The sequence below is a fragment of the Nomia melanderi genome, chromosome 13, assembly GCF_051020985.1.
Source record: "Nomia melanderi isolate GNS246 chromosome 13, iyNomMela1, whole genome shotgun sequence".
Classification (NCBI taxonomy): domain Eukaryota; kingdom Metazoa; phylum Arthropoda; class Insecta; order Hymenoptera; family Halictidae; genus Nomia; species Nomia melanderi.
The window spans coordinates 3,597,587-3,621,036 of record NC_135011.1 but is presented as its reverse complement, the minus strand read 5'-3'; the positions used below and the strand labels follow the sequence as shown (position 1 = coordinate 3,621,036).

The window sequence follows — 23,450 nt, the reverse complement described above, 5'->3', positions numbered from 1 at the left end:
TCATGACACCCTGTACATAGGTACTATCGATAAAGAATTTGTAATGGAATACGATACATCGAATCATTCGATTATACCTGTTGCAGAATCGCTTGGTAAATTTATTGGTGTGTGGTGAATATCTTAATAATACACTGTTAGTTTAAAGGGATTGGGGTTACAAAATTAATTGGAAAAAATGGAAAGAAGTTTGGAAAAAACGTTGGACGACGTGTAAGTTGAACATAAAGAAATCTGTATTGTATATTCCAAAGAAAGAGTACACAAGACAATGTTTACATCCTGTATACAATGGAATTTTTTACAAACAATCATGTTGCAATTAACATTCCATTATAAAATTAATTTTTTATTTGTTCGTATGTAAACAAAAAATATGTACGTATTCACTTAACCTTGACAATTGAATAATATTAATTTTTTTCTAGAAATAATATGGATGGTATTATCGGTTGTATTTTGGCCGATCATACAGGATTATGCCTAGGAGGTATTTCCTTTTAAGTGTATTTGATGTTATGAGTAATAAACAGCAATGGCACTACTATAAATAATAATTAACTAATAAAAGTACTATAATTTCTGTTTAAGCTAAAGGAAATGCATCCACGGAAAGTGCAGGTATAATTGCAGCTATTGCAGATCAAGTTGCAAAATTAGAGGCAGACTCACCGACTGCTGTCATAGCCCTTCAGAATGATAACAGGTAATATAAAAAGTTTATATAATTTAATAGTTATACTGCATTAATGAAAATTAAACATGAGAGTTTAAATAACTAACCAAGAATTTATTAAAACAATTGTGAAACTGAACAAGTTCTTACAAGTTGTACTGAAGTAGGAATACAAAAGGACATTGTAATTAATTTTATAGGAAATGCCTTATACAACGCCAAGGTCCTGTGGTAGGTGCAATTTATAAGGACGTCTCTATATAAAATAATTATTGTTATTCAAACTAGTAATACTGGTATATTTAAGCTAAATCTCATTATGTTTAGAATTATCTTGTTAATTGTACAAAATACATGTATAGAAACTCTGAGTAAAATAATTTTAATGTAATTTCGTTGAGATAGGGGGATTCGCACTTGCTTAACTTGAATCATAACAGTATAGAAAATACATGATTATTGGATTTTAGAAAATTTACATAATGTCCACATCGCAGTACCCTTGTAGATAATTTTGTATGCAATAAATAAACCAACATTATTAACAAAGTTAAGGTCAGTCACTCTTCTTGTGCCTATTTCTTCTTTCATACCACTTGTTTGTGCCAAGCCTGATTAGATCGTGATGCTCATAAATCCATGATATCAGTACAATTATGAACATGATTACTCCAATAATTAGATGCAAAACTTTCTCATCAGGAAAGAAGTAAGCCTGGAACAAAGAAACAGTGAATTGTAGTCCATAATTTAGGATGATCTATGAAAGATAAAAGACAATTCTTTTACATGAGACACATTGGTGACTAAGGCTGCTACAAGAAGAGAAGCAGAGAACATAGGCTTTGGCACTAATCCTCGTAATGGACGGTATATCGTGTCGTTATATCTCCTGTTAATGAAGATAGTAGAATGCAAAATCCTTAAGCTCATGTTCACGCAATTCCCAAGAATAAAACCAACTGGTCCAAACCAAATAGCAAACAAATATGATGCACCCAGAAACGCAATTGATTCATAAATCATGATTAAGTTGCTCTTGTTTATAGTTGCACTATCAGCCGTAGCATTAGTATAACACTCTGTTACACCATTTATGCCCAAAAGTAAAATGGCTAGACAGTGTGCTCGCATCAAGAGTATAGGCAGATGTGAAGTTAATTTTGCACCTCCATATAACCATAACAGAGTGCTTGAATATGATTGTCCAAATACTAATACAACTAGACCGATAGATGTAACAGCTGAACATAAATGTGTAAGAACATTTACACTTTCCTGAATTTTTACCTAAAATATATATATATATTTTAAATAAATTTATATTGCACTTAAATTTCTCATTTAATACCTACAGGATTCTGATCATTGATTGATTTATCCCGTTTAATCATTTGGGTGAAATAAAAGTACCCACTTTCTTCTATTGGACGGAAAATAAATCTTGCTGCTAAAGAACCTAAATTATTTACAATTTCGTATGTTCCCTGTGTAAATAAGAGAACAAAATTAATGTTCGAAAAAATTTATAACTAAATAGTGATTTAATACTAAGTACCTGTTCAGTAAATGTTAATACTGGCATTACTGTCATAATTAATCTCTCTCCCTCTGTCAAAATTTGCTTTAAAATTCCTTGTCTAAAGAAACTCCATGTTAAAACAGACAATTTTTTATCTAAATATGATTCCTGAAAGATAGATGGCTACATATTCAAAGTATAAGGAAGAGAAATTTTAATACGCACTTTATTATCCAGTTGTCCAGGTAAAAAATCAATTATTGCTTGAAATGGAAATTCTCTAACAACATACTCATCACTATTATCTTTCAGTGACATTCTGCGCTTCAACTTACATTTATTTATTCTTTTGATATAATAATGGAAATATCCATAGTGACTAGTAGTATAAAAGATAGCCGCAACTAATTGAGCTACTCCAAATGCAAATAATGCATTGTCTGGATTGTAAAGTATTAATGGAACAAATGTTAAAGTACGAATAGCAATCATGATAGTATCAAGAATAATCTGAAATATTAAACAGTCACATCAAAGTATTCTAAACTAATAAAAATAGTTTTAGTGAAAACTCGTACTTTCAATCTAACAAATAAAAATGCACTAGCAACCAATTGAACAATCAAAGATGACAATTCAATGACACAAGACAGAGCGACTGCCCAAACTGCAAATGTGTAATATGCTGGTAATGCTTCAGATGCTGATAAAACAAAGAGCCAAATGTATCCAAATATTATAGACATTATACAACATATAGGAACCCTGTAATAAGACTTCAAGATAGTTTCTTCATCAAATTTAAGACATCATTTGTTTTATAACAAATTGTTTTCAAAAACTAACGTCATCCACAACAGATTAACAACTTGTGCCCAATTATGTTCTGCTGTATTAGTTAAGCATGCTTTCATAAATGGTTCTCTAGACAAGAACAAGATCATCGACTCCAATAAGAGGAGCCTCACATTTATAACACCCAGAACTGCTTGACCAACATGTCGAACAACAAATGCATTCAAAACAAACGTAACACCACGACATAGTATCTACAAAAAAATCATTATAATTGATTTTCGGATGGTAGCTTAGATTCCTGAAAATATATCATTTTTAGAAAATAATTGATGAAAAGAAATTGACATAATTTAAATGATGAATAAATGTAATATAAATTTTTTTATTGTATTCGAAATGACAATCATCATGAAATAATGTGTTATGTTGGTACAATAAGTGTGATACGATTTGCTACGTTGGCAAAATACCTGAAATATAATATTGAAGGAAGCATTTTCCAAGCTGCTTTTCAAAATGTTTTGAGACATTTTTATGGGCGACCAAGCAAAAGTATAAAAATCTTTCGAGATTCCCGCCCAAAGGGGTGTCAATGAAATTTCAAGGTTATGTGAACACTTGAATAATACCTAAAACATCGAGTCAATCATTTTCTTCAAAATTCCATTCGTGATCCCGATTGATTGAAATGCAGCATATACAAAAGCCAAGAATTTCCTCATACTGCATCTAACAGCTTTCATGACGTAATTGTGTCGCGATTTTCTATGTATATATATATGTCATAGATACCTAGCGATTCTCTATCACGTTTCATCTATTTAGTCTAGTGGAAAAGCGCCCTCAAAACGAAAAGCTTATCCTAACCTTAAGGACGATAGTCCTTCAAAATGTAGAGGGTTAGGTTAGGTCCGCTAGCAGACGACAACAGGAGGAACAGCCGAAAGCAGACAATCATCGAAGTAATGTAATCACGTTTTTGAAAAACTACACGTGTTCCTGGTGTTTACGTGGTAATTTCGTTACGTGGGTGAAAAATGTAACAATTTTTAAATAAACGCTTTAATATTGCTTTCAATAATTCATCGTCACACTGTCAAAAAATTGTTCTACTCTAGTAATCACAGCTGTTACTATAATAGTTTATTTAATTCAGTGACACGTTTAACACGTTTTATCACTACATTTGATGTACAAACATTGATATCTAAAAATATTAATCCATTAGAAAAAAAGTTGTACTAACCAAAAATGTTTCACGAGCAAGATTCTGCGAACACCGTAAACATGAAAAATTCATTCCTTACATCACTTATAGTAAGTCTATGAAGTTGTATTTATGATTAATGACATAATAACTGCTCCTAAATCGCTTCATAACATCGTACGATTATTCCCGTTGTATTTGCAGTTTACTTTTATACATAAAAATGAAATTTTACTTATAATTTTTATTTCCTTCTGAAACAAACTTTAATCTATAATTTGCCGTTTGAAATACGTCTCAAATAGTGTGAGAATAGGTGAACTACAAAAATAGGAGTTGCTCAAGATAGGTAACATGAAAGAGGATAATTTACATTACTAAAATGAAAATGAATAATTCAATTGTACTCATCTATTTTTATATAAGGTTAACAAATTTTGTGGTTACTTTGGACAGTTTATATTCAAACATTTTTTATGACTATTTTATGTAATTAATGGATTGAACATTGCTATACCCAATGTGGATATACTTTAATGTTACCATTAAATAATTTGTGATTATTATCAGTACTTATTTGCTATGCAAATACTCGTGAATAATAATTTTATATATGCAACAGTCAGGTGCCCTTGCAGGAACGATTTGTGACTTAACATTTTTTCCTCTGGATACACTGAAAACACGTTTACAAAGTCAACATGGTTTCATTAAATCTGGTGGTTATAAACGACTATATCAAGGAATAGGTCCTGTTATGGTAGGATCCGCTCCATCAGGTAAATTTCAATCAAGTCATAAAACTTTACATGCATTTTAATCATTTTCAATGATTGTCAGAATGTGACAGTCTCTATTTACCAGTAATATCATAACAGTTTATTGTTCACCAAATTGTTCTTAATATCCTTCATTAAATTCTCATTCTGATTTCTTATATTCTATTGAAAGCATTAAGAAACGCATTGTTTGCAGCTGCAATATTTTTTGTGACTTATGAAGGGATAAAAGATGTCTTTCAACCTCGTATACCTCAACAGTATCATACATTAATACATATGACCGCCGCAGCATTAGGAGAAATGGTAAATAAAATTATAAAAATTTTAAACAAATTAATCATTTTATTACATTAATTAAATACTTAATTCTGAAATACCTTAACATTTCTAAAATCGGGTTCTTTAAAAAAACGTTGACCGATTTATATAATTTAAATGCGGGGGACTTTTGCTTACAGGTCGCGTGCTTAATTCGAGTACCAGTAGAAGTAATGAAACAAAGAAAACAAGCATTTATACATGATGAACAAAGGTTACAATTAAGAACGTTATACCGCGGTTACGGGAGCACTGTTATTCGCGATTTGCCGTTTGGTTTAATTCAAATGCCACTATGGGAATATTTTAAACTTTGTTGGAAAAGACACGTAGAACGTGATTGTACGCCAATGGAAGGTGCCATTTGCGGATCCGTATCAGGTAAAAAAAAAAGAAAAAAAAAGTAATTGAGTAACGACTGTTACATGTAACAAAGGATTTATGCAAATGATGATTTTGAAGTGGCCATAACTACTGTTATGACAACGCCCCTAGACGTTGCAAAAACGAGAATAATGTTATCAAATACTAATGAAAAAAAAGAGGAGACCAGAATTTCTGTAATGTTAAAGGATGTTTATAGAAAAAACGGTGTTAGAGGGTATGTAGTCAATAATTTTTTTATGAGTATCAATATTCTTTCACATAATAATTTTTGTTGTTGTATTTCTTAGACTTTTTGCAGGTTTTCTGCCCCGAACGACTGGCTTTACGATTAACGGATTTGTATTTTTTGCTATTTATGAAAAAGTTAGAGAAATTTGCACAACGGTTCTACCTCTCTAATGGTGTGAATAAGTATGCAATAATATCGACTCAGCACTAATTGTTCTTTGCACATTGATGATATTGCACAGCCAAGCACATTGCAATAGATGTAATGAAGCAATAATTAAGAATGAGTTTCATAATATGAAAGTAAGAACCGTCTATTGAAGTGTTTACAATTGTTTGTTTTTATATAAGTAATAATATTTATTATTGCAATTTTCTAGGGTCAATGTGAATGTCTCAAATTTTCTTATGCCAAACAAAAACATTGAATAAAGTATGGAACAAACATAAGACCATTCCACAGTTCTAACATCATTGCTTCATTTCAAAATAATATGTACTATAAATATTTTAAGTAATAAAAATATTGTATTTCGAAATTACATTTTTAGATTATATCAAGATATATTGCACAAGGTAAATTGGATTAACATTTATCTTAAAGATACAAACGTCGTTGACGAAGTGAATACAATACTAGGAAACTGGACATATATTTGCAAGTAATATTTAAAAGTAATGATTTCTTTACTTTTACTATATGTTATTACTTGTGTAATAATGTATCAAAGTTCAGTACATAATACACGAACATGTCGTTAATAGGTACTGACATAAAAGAATTGCAACAATACTTAATATTGATTTCCTTATGTCTATGAACAACAATGAGATCTTTTCTCAGGCTCAGTACTTATATTAATTGCTTCTCTTTCATTTAGAACACTTGGATTGTCAACAATGAAGTCATATGCAATTACATTAAATAATTCATCTATAAAAATAAATTAATGAGCATACAACATGATTTAGTACCAATATAAATCTAACATATATCCTTACCAACATTTTCTCCAGTTTTACTGGATGTTGTAAAGAATTTAGCTTGGACACCTTTAGCATATGTTTCTACAACATCTATATCAGGATTTGCAATTGCACCAAGCTCTAACAAATCTTTTTTTGTGGCACAAATATATATTTTACATGCATCTTCAATAACTCTTAGTTCTCTTATCCAAAACTTTGCCCTTTGGAAGGTCTTCAAGTTTGTTATATCATAACACACTACTGCAGCTTTCGCACCACGGTAATATATTTTAGTCATTGCATCGTACCTACACAAATATGAGGCTTATGTGTATTTTAACAACCACAGATATTGTATTGTATTTGTACAACTTTAATAAGTTAATGACAAACGCTTACCTTTCACCACCCGCCGTATCCCATATTCCCATAATAAATGATTTGTCATTGTGCTCTATTTTTTTAGATACATACGCAGCGCCTATAGTCTAAGGAAAGTGGAACTGAGTTAATTTGTTTTGACATGTACTTCTCTTAGGTGATTCTCTGCATAAATTTTAATAATTTTACTTTAGAATATTCCTTCAATGTCACAGACTAAGAAAAACAAGATAGCCTAGATTAGTACGATTTTTAGATTAAATTTAAAGGCAGAAATTTTCTATAATCTAATATACGTTATGAAAACAAATCTTTTGCGAAAGGAAATATTTAATTAATTACTCATGCATTTTACATTGATTTACTCTCCAAAAAATATGAAAATTTTTATCATATATCAATGCTTGTAGAAATCAAAAAATTATCTACTGTAAAACATATTTTTTATAGATAACTTACTCCTTGATAAAAGATCTCTTCAGTAAACGTTCCGTTTTTGTAACGTCTTACGAGACTTGTTTTTCCTACACTTGCGTCACCCAACAATACAACTTTCAAATCAACGCGGTTCATAATTTACAATGTTAGAGCTTTCAAAATCTAAAATGCATTATTTTGACATAATATTGCTATCGATGAGGTAGAGGAATAAACGAAGATCACAGACTTCTGAGCTGTACGAGGATAAACTGTCACAATACACAAACTGTCTTACCGATCTAGAAATTCAAGATTGATTTTAGCGTCCTCTTCTTTTACAGAACGGGCAGTCGAAGAATTAATTTTATGTCGTTCAAAGTTTTCTAGGTTTTTATTCTGAATTTTGCATTATTACTTAATTCAACTGTATCTTGATATGTCAATTTATTAATTTATTTCTAACATTGAGAAATTACTAATATTGTACTTCTATGCAATTTGAGTGTACCATTAGATATGTTGAATTTATCTCAATACAGGATCGGAAATGACTAATCACTTAAGAAAACAGAGGGAATGTGTAAATAAGATGACCAACATCAATTGCGCATAATATAATAAATAATATTGTAAAGACAGTTTTCAATGTTAAATAAATTTGTATTTTTTAAAATAATATTAGAAAAAGCAAAATAATTTAACTTCTTGTTTCCTTTTCTATCGTAATTTCATAATAATTTTATAATAAATGAGATGTTAATATTTTACTTTTAAAGCATGTCGGGAAAAATAATTACATTTCATTTGTCTCTGCACTTTTATATTTCTGTTATAATACTTTATAATGGTTTTAAATAAATATTTTCTTTTTCTTGGTTTGTTTCTCCCATAAATTCTGTATACATAGCTGAGTGTTCTTTTTTCCTAATTCAAATGAAATATCACAATAATGATAAAGCTAGAAACTAATTAATATCTTTTATAATAACAATAAAGTTTCTGTTCCATGGTTATTTAGCTTTACTTAGCTTTTCCTTGTGCAGCAACTGCAGCAATTGCAGCTTTTACAGTTTCCTCATCACCCAAGAACTTCATAGATACAACAGGCTTAAAGTTTTCATCTAATTCATAAATAAATGGAATACCAGTAGGCAAATTTAATCCCATGATTTGATCATTGCTCATTTCTGAAAGAAATTATTAGCATTATAATTCTTATAAATCTACTTTGTGTTTAATGAACATATAAGCTTACGATCTAAATGTTTCACAATGCCACGTAAACTGTTTCCATGAGCAGCAATGATAATTTTCTTTCCTTCCTTCAGTTGTGGAATAATAGTATTATTCCAATATGGTAATGTTCTTTCAATTGTCAACTTCAAGGACTCAAATTTAGGAAATTCTTCTGTCTTCAGTTCACCAGCATATCGTGCATCTTTTACTATTGTATCATAATATTTATGATCTGGTTCCATCGGTGGAGGGGGTACATCGAAGGATCTCCTCCAAATCTGTACTTGTTCTTCGCCATATTTTGCAGCCGTTTCTGCTTTATTCATTCCAGTTAGACCACCATAGTGACGCTCATTTAAACGCCATGTCTTCTGAACAGGAATGTTTTCTTGACCAGATTCTTTAAGAATCGATTTTAGAGTTTCTTGAGCTCTAGTCAGCACTGATGTATGAGCAACATCAAAAGTTAATCCTGCATCTTTGACTGCTTTACCAGCAGAAACTGCTTCACTTTTACCTGTTAGAGATATTCAATATTAAATATTGATCATAAAGTATACAGGTTAATGTGATCATACATCTGATGCACACACATTTATAAAAACATTTTTGATACACGTACGACGAGAAAAATGTTTACAATTATTTATTAATTTATGCATATAATACTACAATGTATTAATATATGATACGTGTAAAAATTCTTGAATATAACATTTTATGATTACTCCACAGCTTGACCTTTTGCCCTTGAAGATTCTCACAATTGTCTTTTCGAAATCCACACTTACCCTTGTCGGACAAATTAGCGTCGTACCATCCACAGAACAAATTTAATTTGTTCCATTCGCTCTCGCCATGGCGTACCATTACAATTGTATATTTCGACATTTTTCTGTTACAAGTGTTAATACTGCTTAAAGAAAAAGTACTATTCGGCAACGACAATCCGGGCTTGATGCTTTTGCACAACTGTTTCAGCCACAGGCCCCCACCACCTGTCATCGCGTTTGATACCGTGAAAGCATCATTTAAAATTTAGCACGTACGTATTCTATCGCTGATTGATTATATTACGCATAATACTTTTTTACAGGGCCATAGTTATTTTTCCTCTGAAAAACAGTTCCTTAACTGAAATATATTTATGAATGTTAGCACTTCCATTTTCTTATTTCCTTGTTTATTCAGGTATTACAATGTTTCGCGCCACTGTAGCACACGGATAGTTTTCATTGCATATTTGCTTCGCTGAAAAATAAAATATTTATAAATCAATCGAGTATTGTACAAATATTTGATAAATTATAATATAAATGATTGCTATCGATTATATGCACGTAATCCTAAAACATTTAATGTAATAAGTATTTATATAATATCTTCTTATTTGCCTATAGATATAAGCAGGATAACCTATGTAAGTAGAAGTAACAAGTCCATTCAAGGAGTGTTTATAATTTGTTTGGAAATAATGTTATGTAAATAAATGGCATAAGTAAATACTTCTAGTGTTCATCAATAGGTCAGACTTATTCAAAAAAAGGTAGACTAGTATAATGGAATTATCAAACAATGAAAAAGTTGATAATCCTTTAGAGTTAAACAAGGATTTTTTGCAAGTTTCATGTAACTGGCAAATCAGTAATAATAGACAGTTCCATGATATTTTCACTACGGCGCCTTCTTCTCAAGAGCAAGAAATGTAATAAACATTTATGTTGAAAGTACATTAATATTTTTAACATTTTCTTATCTTAAAATTAACGAAACTTTATGTACAAATCGTTTGATGTTAAAAAAGAAATATATTTTTACAGTGATAATTTTGATACAATGGTCAAATTATCAACATGTGTATCTTTACAACCAACTCAGTCCTCTAATGAACCTTGTATGTTGGAAATAAAGTTAACAAATCACCAAAAAATATCCAGTATTGTTGTAGTTTCAGAAGCTTATGTTTTAGAGTTTTTTAAGCAATTTGGAGAGTATGAGACAACAGTATTCGCAGAACTTGTGGATGAGTTTGAAGACAATTCTGTTTATTTGGCAGAAAAAAAATTCATTCCACCTACTTCTGAAGCTAGTATAAAGGTATATAGATTATAAGCAATACACAATATAGAAAGGTTTTCAAAAATAAGTTATTAAATGTAAAATATTGGTTTTAGTTTACAAAGACAAAGAGTAAAAATTCAGTTATGTGGATATATGGTATAATGCTCTATTTAACAGAACCCATTAATGACTCCAAAAATGCAGATGTTTTCAATTTTGGAATCATAAAACATTTCTTAACTAAACTTTCTTTTAATGATGAAGAGAACAATGCTTCTATTGGTGTACAGTCATGTTACAAGAATATTTCGAACTCATCAAAAAATCTCAGTACAGAAGAAAGTCATGAGAATAAAGTGGAACAATCTGACAATGAACATATTGAATCTAATATGGACATTAAAGCTTATATTGATAATAAGTTACATAATATGGAAACAAGAATGATCAAAAGGATCAATGAAATGGAACAAAAAACTAACGAGAAGCTAGATAATATTTTAAAACTATTAGAAACTCAATTTAGCACAAAGTGACACTCATTTTGTATAATACAAATGTACAAACTACTCTTGTAAACAATCAAAACGTATATTTAATGTAATTCAATGTCTAAAGTAAAAAAACTAAAAAATTATCAGATCATAGTAATTCTTTTTATTATGATTTCTAAGTGTTTTCTTTTGAGTGCCTTCATGCTTATCAGTTTTTTTATGGTTACATGAACTTGTATATAAATTAAACGATTCGCTTGATAAGAACTTTAAAATTAAGAATGTCTTATAATTCATATATAATATACATTCCTTAATTTACATTATAACATTTCTTTAGTGCATACAAATATGTATAATGAATCAAAATTTCCACTACATTAATCTTAATACTTGTATGCAAAGATACATCAAATCACACTTAACAATACAAAATTACATGTTCGTGTAACAAAATAAAGTTTAAATGTAATTTTCTTTCAATCAGTATTACTATCTTGAGGAGGATCCCACTGATGAAGTTGTTTCCTCCATAGTCTCATCATACCATCCCATCCTCTTCTACTATATTTAATATACTTTGGAGGTGTCCTCGGATGTTCCCTCGTACGTTTCTCTCTAAAAGAAGCATATAATTAATACAGATAAATTTCTCACAATATTTTTTTAATAGTATTGACACTTATAAAATTCTTACTTAGGCACAGCCTGAATATATCTATCATATCCAATAGTATTTTTCCCATAATCTATTTCCTTTTGTCTACGTGTCAATACTTGTGGATCTGTTTCATATTCTACACGTTTTTTACTACTATCAGAAGAATTTGTGGTCGAACTGGAATCACTATACCGTCTACTTCGAAAAACTTTTGTATCTTCATTGTGTATATGGTTTTCTCTGGGTCTTTTGCGTAAACAATGTAAGTCTTCTGGTTTATTTTTTACATTATTTTCATACTTTATGTTAGTTAAATGATTTGAGAGATTCTTTTGGCGTTTTGTCCTCTCATTGATGTATTCATTCGAACTGTCAATTTTGTGTTTTTGACTATTAGTAACGTTAACCGTATCTTCAAACAATTGTGTTTTTAAAGAACTTTGAGCAATTGTGCTTTCTTTATTGGACTCTAACATTTTGCCAAGCTCATTTGAACTCATGCAAATAGCTTCGTTAAGCAATGCATCATCTTCATCTGTTAGTTCTACCCAAGATTTCTTTACAACTGTCTCCATGTTAATTGGATTGTGGAAAATATTATTTTCAGTACAAACTGCGAATAAAAAGTAAATTGGAATACAACATACGTAAATTTTCTTAAGTACTTATAATAAAACGAGAAGTAAACAATACTTTACCTAGTAGAAATAACCTAAGTTAAGAGAACAACTTATGAATTAAAACATAACGAAAAATTGTTAGCCATTAGTTTTTATGGTACGTATAAAATATTATTAACGTATTCCTTTTTTCGGTATCTTTTAAATGATTGCACTTCCTTTAAAAGTTTGTACAAAACACTCGTAATGTTACAAGTGTTATAAATTCTATGCTGCGCGCCTTTTCCGACAGCCTGTTAATCCCATGATTCTTGAAATCACGTTCGTTAAGCTCGGCTTTCAAGAAATCTGCGGGAACTTTTTTGAGAAGTGAACTCAAACTCCCATGGACAAATGAGATACAAATAAAATACAGAATATTAATTGACATTTTAATCGTTAATGTAAAAAACATAAATATTTGTAAATATTTAAGTCTAAAATTTATAGTTTAGAAGTCACTATGAATTTGCGCTGCTTTTAATAGGGATGGTAATCGTCAATCTTCAATATTTAGGATTCTAGATTCAAAAAGAAATTATAATTAACGAGTATAAGTTCTTATTTATAATTGCAAAGCATTAATGATTAAACGTATTTTGAATTTTTTAGACAAATAAATTAATTTTACTCGCATTCATTGGATTCTACAGTTTGAATTTAGATTCTTCGTTTTTGCACCATATTTTATTCGTGTTAAAAACTTCATTTTTATCTTGGATCACGTAAAATATATATATATATAAGTACTGTTAACATAACAACTGTACAAGTCATTTTCTTTGTATCTAAATGAAATACTGTGCATTTAAATAAAACTATGCTGCTATCTTCTAATCGTTAAATTTGTAATTTTGTATGCACTGTTTTCAAACTCAATATATTTGAAGGGAACGTAAAACGTCTCTAAAATCTAGGAGTAAGTTTATTTTTTCTCATTCTTTTCTTTGGATTTTCAAATGGATTAATTCCTTAACAAATTATTTACGCTTTATAGATTAATAAATATGCGTTTGTTTCTTTTTGTAATTACAATTTTATCAACTGTTACACAGCTTCAAAGTTTTATTATGCATATAACTGTAATTATAAATTTTTTCAGGATTTTGGAATATACTTCTAGTGTAACAGATTTCACTTGAATCTGAACAAAATGCCACCGAAATTACCGAAGGTTATATTTTATTTTCTTCATTTTTATTAAATCGAGAATCAAGAAAAATTTTGTGTATTTCAATGTTAATGAGGAAGATATTTATATTCTGTATTATATTTCCAGGAAACATTGGTGTTGTTAATGAATATAGGAATAACATGTCCTGGGAAACAAAATAATCTGGCATTGTTTGAGAAAACAAAATACATTGCTACGAGAATTATTAATAAAAAGGTATAGAATTAGCACAAATTAAGTTGGGAAAGTAAAAATAATAAGGATTATTATTTTTATTAAAAAATATAGCTATTTCTCCAACATTATAGATTTTTCTGCGACCAGAAGATGAAGTTGCAGTCATAGTAATGGGTTCTCCTGTTACAAAAAATAACTTAAATATAGAACACGTGGAAGAGTATATAAATTTTCAAGTACCAAATTGGAACTCAATAGAAAAAATTATGCAGCTGCAGGCTACAAAACATTGTACCAATTGGGTGGAAGCACTTTTTGCTACAATAAAATATGTACAGGACAATGCGTAAGCTTCAAAAAATATTTTGTTTCATCACATGTGTTACATTTGATTGTTATTTATGCTTTATTCCAGTGTTGATGCTTGTTTGAGAAAAGTAATTATTATGTCTGATTTCAATGAAGAATTAGACATTATTTCTCAATTTGAAGTACATGAAATTGCAAAGGAATTGCATTCTCACGGGATTGAGTTGCTCACAATGTATAAAAAATATGAATCATAATTCATGTAGATCATGCCATGTATAATATCATTTTGTATTTTTATTTTTTAGAGGAGAGAAGTCTTTACATGATGAGCCAGAAAGTTCTCTTAAAGTTAGTGAAAAGTTCCTTAAGGACTTACATAAGCAGGTAAATTCTACCATAGTACCTACTTTCAAAATACATTTTGAAAAGAGACATTATTAAATTAATCAGTATTAAACAGATTAAAGGTAAACACATAACATTTGACAATGCTGTGTCAGATATGAAATTTTATAGCGATATACCAGAGAAAGGAATGCCTTGGTATGTTACCATGGAATTAATTGACATACAAATACCAGTTGTTCGTTATATTAAAGTAAGAATAAATTTCAAGTTTAATGAATTCATATGCACAATATCATATAATTATTTTAATAACATGGTGTAACATGTAACAGGCAACTGAAACTAAAAAATCTCTGTCATGGGTAACAGCCACGGAGGACAAGGAAGTTACACCAGTGGTAGAGCACTTGGATAGGCAGAGAGTTAACTATGATAAGGACGAAATTATAGCAGGATATCAATACGGGGAAGAAGTTATTCCAATTGAAAGTATATCGTTTAATTTTTTTTTATCATTAATTTACACACAGGCACGCACGCACGTGTACTTATTATATATTAATAATATAATATAATAGTAATTACATACATAAGTATTCTATATAAACGCAGAAAAGCTAGAAGATTCTCTGAGTTACAAATCTGGACCAAAAAGCTACAAGATTCATAGCTTTACAAGCGGAAATAACGTCGATTTAGAATATTGGCACGGTGATACAGCCATTATATTACCTTCGAGTCGAAATGAAGTATGGTTTCATCATTTCAGATCTAATTGAAAACCCAGGGGAAATTTAATAATATACACGTACGTCGTTAATTTTTCAGAATGCGGTCAGGCCGTTTTACAGTTTAGTCCAAGCGATGCACAATTTGAAGTTAGTCGCCATTGTAAGAAAAGTTTATAGCAACGACAGTGCACCAGCAATCGTAGGATTATTTCCCTGTATCAATGTTCCTGGTGAACCATGGGTATCGTCAAAATATTTTCTTAAATTACTTTCTTAAATGTGTGCGCATAAAACATAATCAAGCATATTCTTTACATTCGATTACAGTGTCTGGTAGAAATATCTTTACCATTTGCAGAAGACAGAAGAGTGATGGAGGTAAAATCCCTTAAGCATGTTGCAAAAGAGTTGACGAGTGAACAACACGAAGCCATAGATAATCTATTGGATTCTTTGTTATTGCCTGATCCAGAGTAAGCACGAATAGAGTTATTAAGCATGACAATATACACATTTTATGTATTCTTACGTAGAGATAGCCAAGAAATAGATGGACGTCAGCATTTTAAAGAGGGTTGTGTGCCTGACCCCGCGATACAGCACACATGGCACATGCTATCCCATCGAGCGCTTCATCCGGGTGAACCGTTGCCACCCATGGAAGATTATCTAAAAGATATTTTCGAAGTTCCATCGATAAAAGAAAGTAGCGAGCGTCATCTCCAAAGGATAGCAGAATTATTCCGATTGGAAAGCATAGATCCCAAGAAGGAAAAGTATGAAATTATAATAAGACTGTTTACGTATTAACACGATTACATGTATTTACATAAGTAAGCAGTAAAAATATTTTTGATACAGCGGTGAATCCACGACGACAGGTGATATCCAGAATGTCGATAAAGAGTCTGCTAAAGCAGAAGATAAATTCGATGATGATATGGAAATAGAAATGCCTATGGACCCCGTAGATGTTGATCTGGACGAATTGGTAATATGACAAATAAGAGTAAATTTTTCTGTAGATACTTGATTATCTGATATTACTATTTCAGGCGGCCAATTTTTAATGAACATTTACAACTACTTTACCAACGTAGTTGCACGAAGAGGTTTTATGTAAAATGGTACCTTACATTCCTTTTAAGAAACGAGTAATATATTTTTATATCCATTTGCAAGGTATTATGCTAAGAAACATGTACAGAAGAGATGACAAAATAAAAATATAATAACAGAAGAAAAGCGATCCTTGAGGTGATTCCCACAAGTTGATGACACTCTGCGGACTTAATATGGAAAGGACGAAGTGTCTACCCACGATTCCACCCACTCCATTCGTCATCACCGTCCAAAATTCCTGTGTATCCAGAATACCGAGGGAAACACGTTTAGAACGTTTCTTAAAAATTCTTATAAGACATAAAAACTTAATTCACATGGCCTAGAACAATTGATCACAATAACAATTTCTATTTATTTAATAGAATTCACAAAAATTCTCGGTTGCTCGAATCCTATAGAAAAAACATTGAAAAAAAAACAAAAAACCATCACAGCCTTTTTGCAATATTTTCATACATTGTTCTACGAATCCAGCGAAGTGCAGAGGTAACGACTGACTCTCTTGATTGCCGATACTGTTAGTCTACTGCTTTTGGTGCATCCTGTAGAATATAACGGCACTCACTTTCAAGACCTCCGAGGTGCGGGATCCGCCGCAATCTCAGTCGACGAAGAGACGCCGTCTCGTGTGGATCAACAGGTGTTCATACCCGTGCGACCAGCGTTCACCAGCATGGGTAAGTTTTCCGCGAAAGTTGAACGAGCGAACTAAAATGCACGGATCCCTCATTCGTCGCCGGGCAGCGTATCGCGCGGTATGGATTCGAGCCGGCCATCGAAAGTGAAATCCACAACATTAATATTTTGCGTCTCCGTTTAGGTATGCGGGATGAGACACGCTGCGGGCTGAACGTTTGGTCTTAACCGCTGACGCTTTTCTACTGACATAACAATAGCACAGAACGCTCTTAGCGATTCCGGGTCGACGTGTCCGATATTAAAAAGAATTGATCCGTTCGGCGGGATTTCTCAATGATTCTACGTCGCTTTGTATCACGCTGGGAGTAGAATGGAATTGGTAATCCTTTTAACGCTACGGAACACTAACAAGAGGAATGGTAAACTAAATAATTGGTGTATCAGTTGAACGACGCGAAATTGGTTTCGCTGTTATTGCCTCTGATTCTGTGATTACTTCCGAGTTTGACGCTTCGAGAAGGCGGCTCTGTGTTTCGAATTACAAAAATGAAACTCGCGGATCGTTTTGCAATTTCGTTCGGACTCGACGGCGATCCGATGGCAGCTTCTGTTTCGCTGTTTAGGGAACGATGCCTTAAATGTCAGGAAAATGTTAGGGGAGAAATGTCACGTTGCGATATGCTCGTTGCATCCGCGAATCGCGTTGTTGGCTCGGCTCGGTTAGGATCGGGGAACGCGAGGCACGCGTGAAATTCAAAATTTGGAGAAAACCCGTGAGTCAGCGATTGCTTTCGCGATACTCCTGCTTTCACGCCTCGTTAAACGTTGACCTAGAAGAAAATGCAAGAGCATCTTGATGAAGGAAGAAGAAACTGTGCTTTGCATTAACATTGCCCATAGGTTGCTCGTTCTCATGAATTATTGATGAAGCATGCAAATGTGTTTTAGCTATTCGACCTATCTCCGAAAGAAATTTCTGGTTCGAGGGAGAAATAAGATTGCATTTTTACGACGGTTTAAAATTCCACTTGAATACAATTTATTTAATTGCATCCGATTAACGCGCGAATCGGAGTGACGTTCGTCGCGAACCTAAGTTCTTTTTTAATCGCAAGCTTTGTTTCGATCCGCGAAGCGTACACCGCTGTCAATGAAACGACCGGCGTTTATGCAAATGTCGTGTACGGTGAACTGAAATGTCAGAAGGGTATCAGTTCAGCATTATCTGTATAATACTTGAAACAGGAGCAGCCCGATCAAACGCACCACGCGGAACCGCGGCGAGCCCGTTGTCCTTGCAAAAGTCGTAGTGGAGCGGTGCTTGGGAGCGATGCTAGATCAGACGGATAAAAATAATGTCTGTCTGACTGTATCCTCCCACTCGCTGCTAGATAAAATCGAAGATCAGTTCAAGGGAACCGATCCTGCGGCTGTTTCTCAGCTCGTTTCCATTCGTTCGTTGATTATTAATCCGTTCTTGGCCTGCTTGCGTCGCTTCCAATCAAACTTTCGGAATTCAAAATTCGTGACAACAGAACTGACGTAAATCGATCGAACGAACTTTCGCGCGTTCACTGCCACGAAAAAGCTTTTTGCGTGTCACTTTCTATAGCAGATACAAAGCAAGAATTATTCTTTGATATAAACTAGTTATTTACGTTAGGGAAAATTTCTATTCGAAATCAATTATCTTGAGTGATAATCACTTTCTTGCCATTTGAAAGCTCCAGCAGTGACCGTGGCAGTCAAACGATCTTAACACTACAACTACCGAACGTCAAATTGACTTTTCGTAATTGCTCCATAGAAACTCCGTCAGTACCATTGAAATTTCTGATCTACAATTCAGCTTCGCGAAATCAATGTCTACTTGACTTTTCGTAATTGTTCCATAGAAACTCCGTCGGTACCATTGAAATTTCTGATCTGCAATTCAGTTTCGCGAAGTCAAGTCATTTCTCCGAGGATTATGTTATCTTCGTAACGATTGTAAAAAGGAATCAGAATCATTTCGACCTCTCCGGTAGTTCCAGTGTCAGACGATTCTAAAAAGGAGAAAATCAGTTTGAACGTATTTCTGAAAATATGTGTCTCTGTGTCGATTGAACCTGACGCGCTGATCGCAGGTAACAAAAAAAGGATCGTTACACAATCCGCCAGTGTAACTGCCGTCCGTTACGGTTTCTTTAATTTTATTGACGGATTCATTGCTCTCGCGAACTTCGATTAACTTAGTGGCTATCAGTATGACACAGTAATAATGACTCGGCGGAAAAGGGATTGCCTGTCGTTTGATCGGCATTGACTCCCTTTCCAGACGGCCCAGTTTTCGCGGTTCGCGTTCGTTTAACGACCGAGAGTGTATTACACGCGAGGGGCTCGTTGCGTAATCCACCGACGTCACGAATGAAACGTGTTTTCCTTTTTGCTCCCTTTTTTCCTACGTATGAAACACTTTTACCCGGCTGACACCGATTTATCGTTCTGCTTTCAGGGACCGCGTACGTCTGCTGTATGGTGGCCATGCTCGCCGTAAGTCCCCGCAAATCAGCCGTGAACTTCCTACTTTTCACGCTCCCGGAAGACGCACGTGCGCGCATTGAAATCACCGAGCAGGAGAAATCTGTCCCGACTCGGCGGCGAACAAGCGGCGATCGGAATTCTTTCGCTCTCTTGGCCACCCGATTTTTTTTCTGTTCGTCCCGGGGACCGACTGAAAATCGCGTTTCCTGCGGAAAACACGCGAACCGGCGGTCGCCGTTGGAATACGAATCCTTTCACGAATGAAAAGTTGAGTTAACGACGCATGAATCATCGAGAGTCGCGCGTAACACTCGCCACTTCTGCCCGTTTACGCAGGATTTATCGTATCCTTGTTTACAGAGGAAAATTATTTGCACCTTGTGTCGTGTTCTCTGCGTTTCTCTATCGATTCTTCATTCGTGATCGGAAGTAATTCGATCGATGGGTTTACCGCGTGCTTTTCCTTGATCAGAGCCACCACTTTCAGAGGTTGAAAACTGTTGTGGAGAACCGAAATGGAGTTAGAACTTTTATTAGATACATTCAAAATTGTCAAAATTCAATTATCAACTTGTATACATAATTTATTTATATCGGTTTCGGTTTTTTGGAACGATACAGAGCCGAAACCGATATAGATAAACCATGTATACAAGTTGATGATAATTGAATTTTTACGATTCCGGAGAACCGGAACCGAAACTGATATACCTCAGAACCGGTACACCTAATAATCAGATAATTAACCATTTACACTCGAAAGTTTTTCACTGGAGATTTCTCACTGGAACATTTTCTCACGAGATATAGACATTGTTTGAAACTAATTCAATGATAATTCACAGATAAATTAAGCAACTATTTTATTTATAGAGCAAAATGCATGAAACGGAAGTAATCAAGTATTGAATCATTTGATTGAATTGCATTATCGCACGTTCGTCTAGCTGAATGCGTTAGGCAGCACTATTTAGAATATAGAAACGTGTTCGAATGATCATCGTTTGAGTGCATTCAAAGTTTCATTCAACATAGTAAACATTCAAATCAAGCGTTGACCGAGAGTCGCCTCTCGAGTGCAAAGGGTTAAAAAGAAATAATATTTTAAATAGTTCCTCCGAAAGAACATTCGGAAATCAATTAACAGATAATCAAGGAAACCCAAGTATTAGTTCTCTACAGTAGAAGTCGACATGTGAAACGTTAATTATAGTAATGATTCTAGATACATCTGTCGAATTATTTGGTTCCTTTATATTAAATCTACCTGTGACTTTATTTCGGTTCACCACAACCGTGCCAGTCAGAGCCGATGCATAACAGTTTCGAACAGTTCCCATCGGGACGGTTTCAATCCGTGGTTTCTTTCATCAGATGCTCTTCGTCGCGACGACGGAGGCCGGCGACATGATGCGTAAGAGCATCGTTTTCGACAAGAACACGCCAGACGTGTTCTACTGTCCGCAACAGAAGCCGACGGGCTTCAAGAAGATGATCGTTAACGCGAAACCGTTGTCCAAACTTTGCCAGTTCGAGGGCAAACCGATACCCGTCGATTATAAGAGCGACTGCTACAACGACGTGGACGAGACCGAGTACGCTTGCAAAGAAAAATACAGAATCATGGTGAGTCACCGATGAAGTCATTGGGCCCCGAACGAACGAACGAACGAACGAAATTCCACGCCGAATACGGCATCGACACGGGGTACCTAACGGGTTTAGACCGAACCAGAAGAACCTGTGGGAGGATAGATAGATCATAGATTACCTCCTGATAAGATTACCGAAGGGAGCTTCTGCGCTTCAGCATCATTTCACGCGTTTCCCGTTAACGCGATTAAACATTCATGAGTCGGGGGTCCACTTGGAATTTCCGTCGATACGAATGTTACGAACAGCGTGTTTTCGATGCGATATATCTGGAAAATATTGTTCGGTTCCAAGTGAGCCTCGCGAGTACGCTCGACGAGCATGAGGGGTCCACTTGGAATTTCCAGTCGATAGAAACGTTATAAATAGCGTGCTTTCGATGCGATATATTTGGAGAATATTGTTCAGTTCCAAGTGAGCCTCGCGAGAACACTCGATAAGAATAAGCTGAGCGAAAGTGAACTTTGCCCAAGATGCACGCATCATCCGATCATCGTAACGCTGTGTTCATCACGTGTAACGAATTGGTGTCGGTTTGTTTTTTCTTGCAGAAGCGATTCAGAAACGTGGAAGGGGATGAGAAAACTGCGGACGACTTCGTCAAGAAATAGATGAGAATCGGTGCTGCACGGCCGAACTACGTTTGCAATTTTGCAACGCGCCATTAAGCCCTACGCTAATGCTCAAGCTTGAATCCTGCAGTCCCATAATTATAATGCACTTTACTTTTAAATCGAGACCGCCATCCCTTTCGATGCCACTTCGGCTGGACGGTCGGATACCTTTGGAAGAGTTTCTGATTATTGAATACGTAGTTAGCGCAAAGTGTTCCGTTTAGCGTTCCGATAGTTTTCTTTTCGTTTTCATTCATTGAACAGGATTTGAAATAGTTCTCGTCGAGTCAACTTGGAAATTTGTATTTTTATTATTGAGAGATTCAGAGCATACCGAGGATCAAGTGCTAAGGTGCTTTGTAGTTTCCAGGCTTAATGGATGATTTGTATTTTTGACAGTAACATTAATAAAACTAACCATATTGGAGTTGGGTAGATTAATCAGTAATCCCCCCAGAAATGGCTTCAAGAAGCTGCTTTCACCGAGCCAGAAACCAATTATGCAAACCTCTGACATTCTGACATTTTGCACACTAACTTTGCATTATACAAATAAGTGAATCCCAGTTGATTGTTTTCTGAGCTTCAGTTGGTTACTCGAGAAGTTAAGAATAAGTTGTAACTGTAATAAAGTTCTACGATTATTCCATTTACTTATTCAAATGCACTCGTTGTTTGTTCGACCTGATTTTTTAACGCTAAATAAACAACTCGAAAACGAAGGGAGAGAATGCAAAAGTAAGACAAACATAGTATTAGTCTGTTTACGACCTTCGATTATGAACTGCACCTGTCGACTGCATCAAAAATATGCTTATTGCGGTAGGTAGTATTTTACATAATGTTTGAGCAGTAAAGAATCTATGATAGTTCTGTATATCTTTCCAACGTTTCTCGCTTTTATTTTTGTTCATTTTGAAGTACACGATGATTTCAAAACTGTGTTTTTGTTTTAGATGAGGCTGCATCCACCAGGAAGTGACACGCCATATAATGGGGCACGCCTGTCGAGATTTTTATCTTTTGACAAAAATATACAGAAAGACAAAAATCAAATTTAAAGTCTAAATCGTTCAGGAAAATTCTTCATAAATATTTCTTGCAGATGTTTTCTGAATTGATTTCACGGAGTTACACGAATTCGTAGATTAAATTCTTCATTCGTTGCAAGCTTTTATTGTAATTAATCTGCCAGTTAAATGATATCAACTTTTATTGCATTCTAAACACTTCCAATTGGTAACGATCGTGGTAATGTCACTTGACGCGCTGTTAATATTCTTGTAAATAATTTTAGTTCCTTGCTAATGCTCTAAAAGTCTGATGTTGGTCATATATATATATATATATATTTT

The 23,450-nt window shown here is 33.6% G+C and overlaps 9 protein-coding genes across 22 annotated transcripts; 5 read left to right on the top strand and 4 right to left on the bottom strand.

The window, feature by feature from the left end:
- Positions 1-7: 7 nt before the first annotated feature.
- Lamtor5 (Late endosomal/lysosomal adaptor, MAPK and MTOR activator 5) lies at positions 8-1,230 on the top strand. The gene is made up of 4 exons (XM_031987277.1): positions 8-213; positions 429-490; positions 592-706; positions 877-1,230. Exons 1-4 carry the CDS (start codon positions 179-181, stop codon positions 938-940), a joined length of 276 nt encoding a protein of 91 aa, XP_031843137.1. The 5' UTR covers positions 8-178; the 3' UTR covers positions 941-1,230.
- LOC116431595 (man(5)GlcNAc(2)-PP-dolichol translocation protein RFT1) lies at positions 1,043-4,531 on the bottom strand. Of its 4 annotated transcripts, none has more exons than XM_031987253.2 (9): positions 4,243-4,531; positions 3,467-3,625; positions 3,045-3,247; positions 2,777-2,963; positions 2,424-2,708; positions 2,235-2,366; positions 2,032-2,163; positions 1,466-1,966; positions 1,043-1,391 (listed from the first exon to the last, which is right to left on the bottom strand). In XM_031987253.2, the coding sequence occupies exons 1-9, from the start codon at positions 4,294-4,296 to the stop codon at positions 1,233-1,235; spliced, it is 1,812 nt and encodes a 603-aa protein (XP_031843113.1). In that variant the 5' UTR covers positions 4,297-4,531; the 3' UTR covers positions 1,043-1,232. The 4 variants fall into 4 exon arrangements, with proteins under 4 accessions (XP_031843113.1, XP_031843114.1, XP_031843117.1 ...); XM_031987254.2 differs by lacking the exon at positions 4,243-4,531 and adding an exon at positions 3,698-3,869; XM_031987257.2 differs by lacking the exons at positions 3,467-3,625; positions 4,243-4,531 and adding an exon at positions 3,626-3,835.
- LOC116431604 (mitochondrial S-adenosylmethionine carrier protein) lies at positions 3,829-6,880 on the top strand. The gene is made up of 8 exons (XM_076373061.1): positions 3,829-3,963; positions 4,225-4,313; positions 4,826-4,982; positions 5,179-5,288; positions 5,444-5,684; positions 5,766-5,904; positions 5,978-6,221; positions 6,299-6,880. Exons 2-7 carry the CDS (start codon positions 4,248-4,250, stop codon positions 6,087-6,089), a joined length of 825 nt encoding a protein of 274 aa, XP_076229176.1. The 5' UTR covers positions 3,829-3,963; positions 4,225-4,247; the 3' UTR covers positions 6,090-6,221; positions 6,299-6,880.
- LOC116431600 (ras-related protein Rab-24) lies at positions 5,496-8,252 on the bottom strand. Its single transcript, XM_031987273.2, has 4 exons — positions 7,728-8,252; positions 7,287-7,375; positions 6,921-7,195; positions 5,496-6,852 (listed from the first exon to the last, which is right to left on the bottom strand). The coding sequence occupies exons 1-4, from the start codon at positions 7,839-7,841 to the stop codon at positions 6,734-6,736; spliced, it is 597 nt and encodes a 198-aa protein (XP_031843133.1). The 5' UTR covers positions 7,842-8,252; the 3' UTR covers positions 5,496-6,733.
- A 234-nt stretch (positions 8,253-8,486) lies between these two features.
- Pglym78 (phosphoglyceromutase 78) lies at positions 8,487-9,933 on the bottom strand. Its single transcript, XM_031987389.2, has 3 exons — positions 9,716-9,933; positions 8,944-9,441; positions 8,487-8,875 (listed from the first exon to the last, which is right to left on the bottom strand). The coding sequence occupies exons 1-3, from the start codon at positions 9,927-9,929 to the stop codon at positions 8,709-8,711; spliced, it is 879 nt and encodes a 292-aa protein (XP_031843249.1). The 5' UTR covers positions 9,930-9,933; the 3' UTR covers positions 8,487-8,708.
- On the top strand, positions 9,818-11,625 carry LOC116431640 (uncharacterized). 7 transcript variants are annotated; one of them, XM_031987394.2, is made up of 5 exons: positions 9,818-9,969; positions 10,325-10,344; positions 10,450-10,629; positions 10,745-11,021; positions 11,099-11,625. In XM_031987394.2, exons 3-5 carry the CDS (start codon positions 10,484-10,486, stop codon positions 11,519-11,521), a joined length of 846 nt encoding a protein of 281 aa, XP_031843254.2. In that variant the 5' UTR covers positions 9,818-9,969; positions 10,325-10,344; positions 10,450-10,483; the 3' UTR covers positions 11,522-11,625. The 7 variants fall into 7 exon arrangements, with proteins under 7 accessions (XP_031843254.2, XP_031843253.2, XP_031843251.2 ...); XM_031987393.2 differs by having other exon boundaries at positions 10,437-10,629; XM_031987391.2 differs by having other exon boundaries at positions 10,325-10,629.
- A 115-nt stretch (positions 11,626-11,740) lies between these two features.
- Slbp (Stem-loop binding protein) lies at positions 11,741-13,565 on the bottom strand. The gene is made up of 4 exons (XM_076373062.1): positions 13,435-13,565; positions 12,839-13,320; positions 12,177-12,753; positions 11,741-12,097 (listed from the first exon to the last, which is right to left on the bottom strand). Exons 3-4 carry the CDS (start codon positions 12,713-12,715, stop codon positions 11,959-11,961), a joined length of 678 nt encoding a protein of 225 aa, XP_076229177.1. The 5' UTR covers positions 12,716-12,753; positions 12,839-13,320; positions 13,435-13,565; the 3' UTR covers positions 11,741-11,958.
- LOC116431638 (X-ray repair cross-complementing protein 5) lies at positions 13,523-16,743 on the top strand. Of its 3 annotated transcripts, none has more exons than XM_031987386.2 (14): positions 13,523-13,718; positions 13,902-13,973; positions 14,079-14,189; positions 14,282-14,496; positions 14,566-14,694; positions 14,768-14,846; positions 14,923-15,060; positions 15,143-15,299; positions 15,423-15,559; positions 15,639-15,782; positions 15,869-16,014; positions 16,075-16,317; positions 16,403-16,532; positions 16,597-16,743. In XM_031987386.2, exons 2-14 carry the CDS (start codon positions 13,953-13,955, stop codon positions 16,609-16,611), a joined length of 1,665 nt encoding a protein of 554 aa, XP_031843246.1. In that variant the 5' UTR covers positions 13,523-13,718; positions 13,902-13,952; the 3' UTR covers positions 16,612-16,743. The 3 variants fall into 3 exon arrangements, with proteins under 3 accessions (XP_031843246.1, XP_031843247.1, XP_031843248.1); XM_031987387.2 differs by lacking the exon at positions 13,523-13,718 and adding an exon at positions 13,736-13,824; XM_031987388.2 differs by lacking the exon at positions 13,523-13,718 and adding an exon at positions 13,746-13,824 and having other exon boundaries at positions 14,262-14,496.
- Positions 16,744-17,214: 471 nt separating this feature from the next.
- LOC116431642 (uncharacterized) lies at positions 17,215-23,404 on the top strand. Of its 3 annotated transcripts, XM_076373066.1 has the most exons (5): positions 17,237-17,343; positions 17,487-17,684; positions 19,800-19,837; positions 21,203-21,454; positions 23,052-23,404. In XM_076373066.1, exons 3-5 carry the CDS (start codon positions 19,820-19,822, stop codon positions 23,154-23,156), a joined length of 375 nt encoding a protein of 124 aa, XP_076229181.1. In that variant the 5' UTR covers positions 17,237-17,343; positions 17,487-17,684; positions 19,800-19,819; the 3' UTR covers positions 23,157-23,404. The 3 variants fall into 3 exon arrangements, with proteins under 3 accessions (XP_031843258.1, XP_031843259.1, XP_076229181.1); XM_031987398.2 differs by lacking the exon at positions 17,487-17,684 and having other exon boundaries at positions 17,215-17,343; positions 23,052-23,317; XM_031987399.2 differs by lacking the exons at positions 17,487-17,684; positions 23,052-23,404 and adding an exon at positions 22,033-22,522 and having other exon boundaries at positions 17,218-17,343.
- Positions 23,405-23,450: the final 46 nt, after the last annotated feature.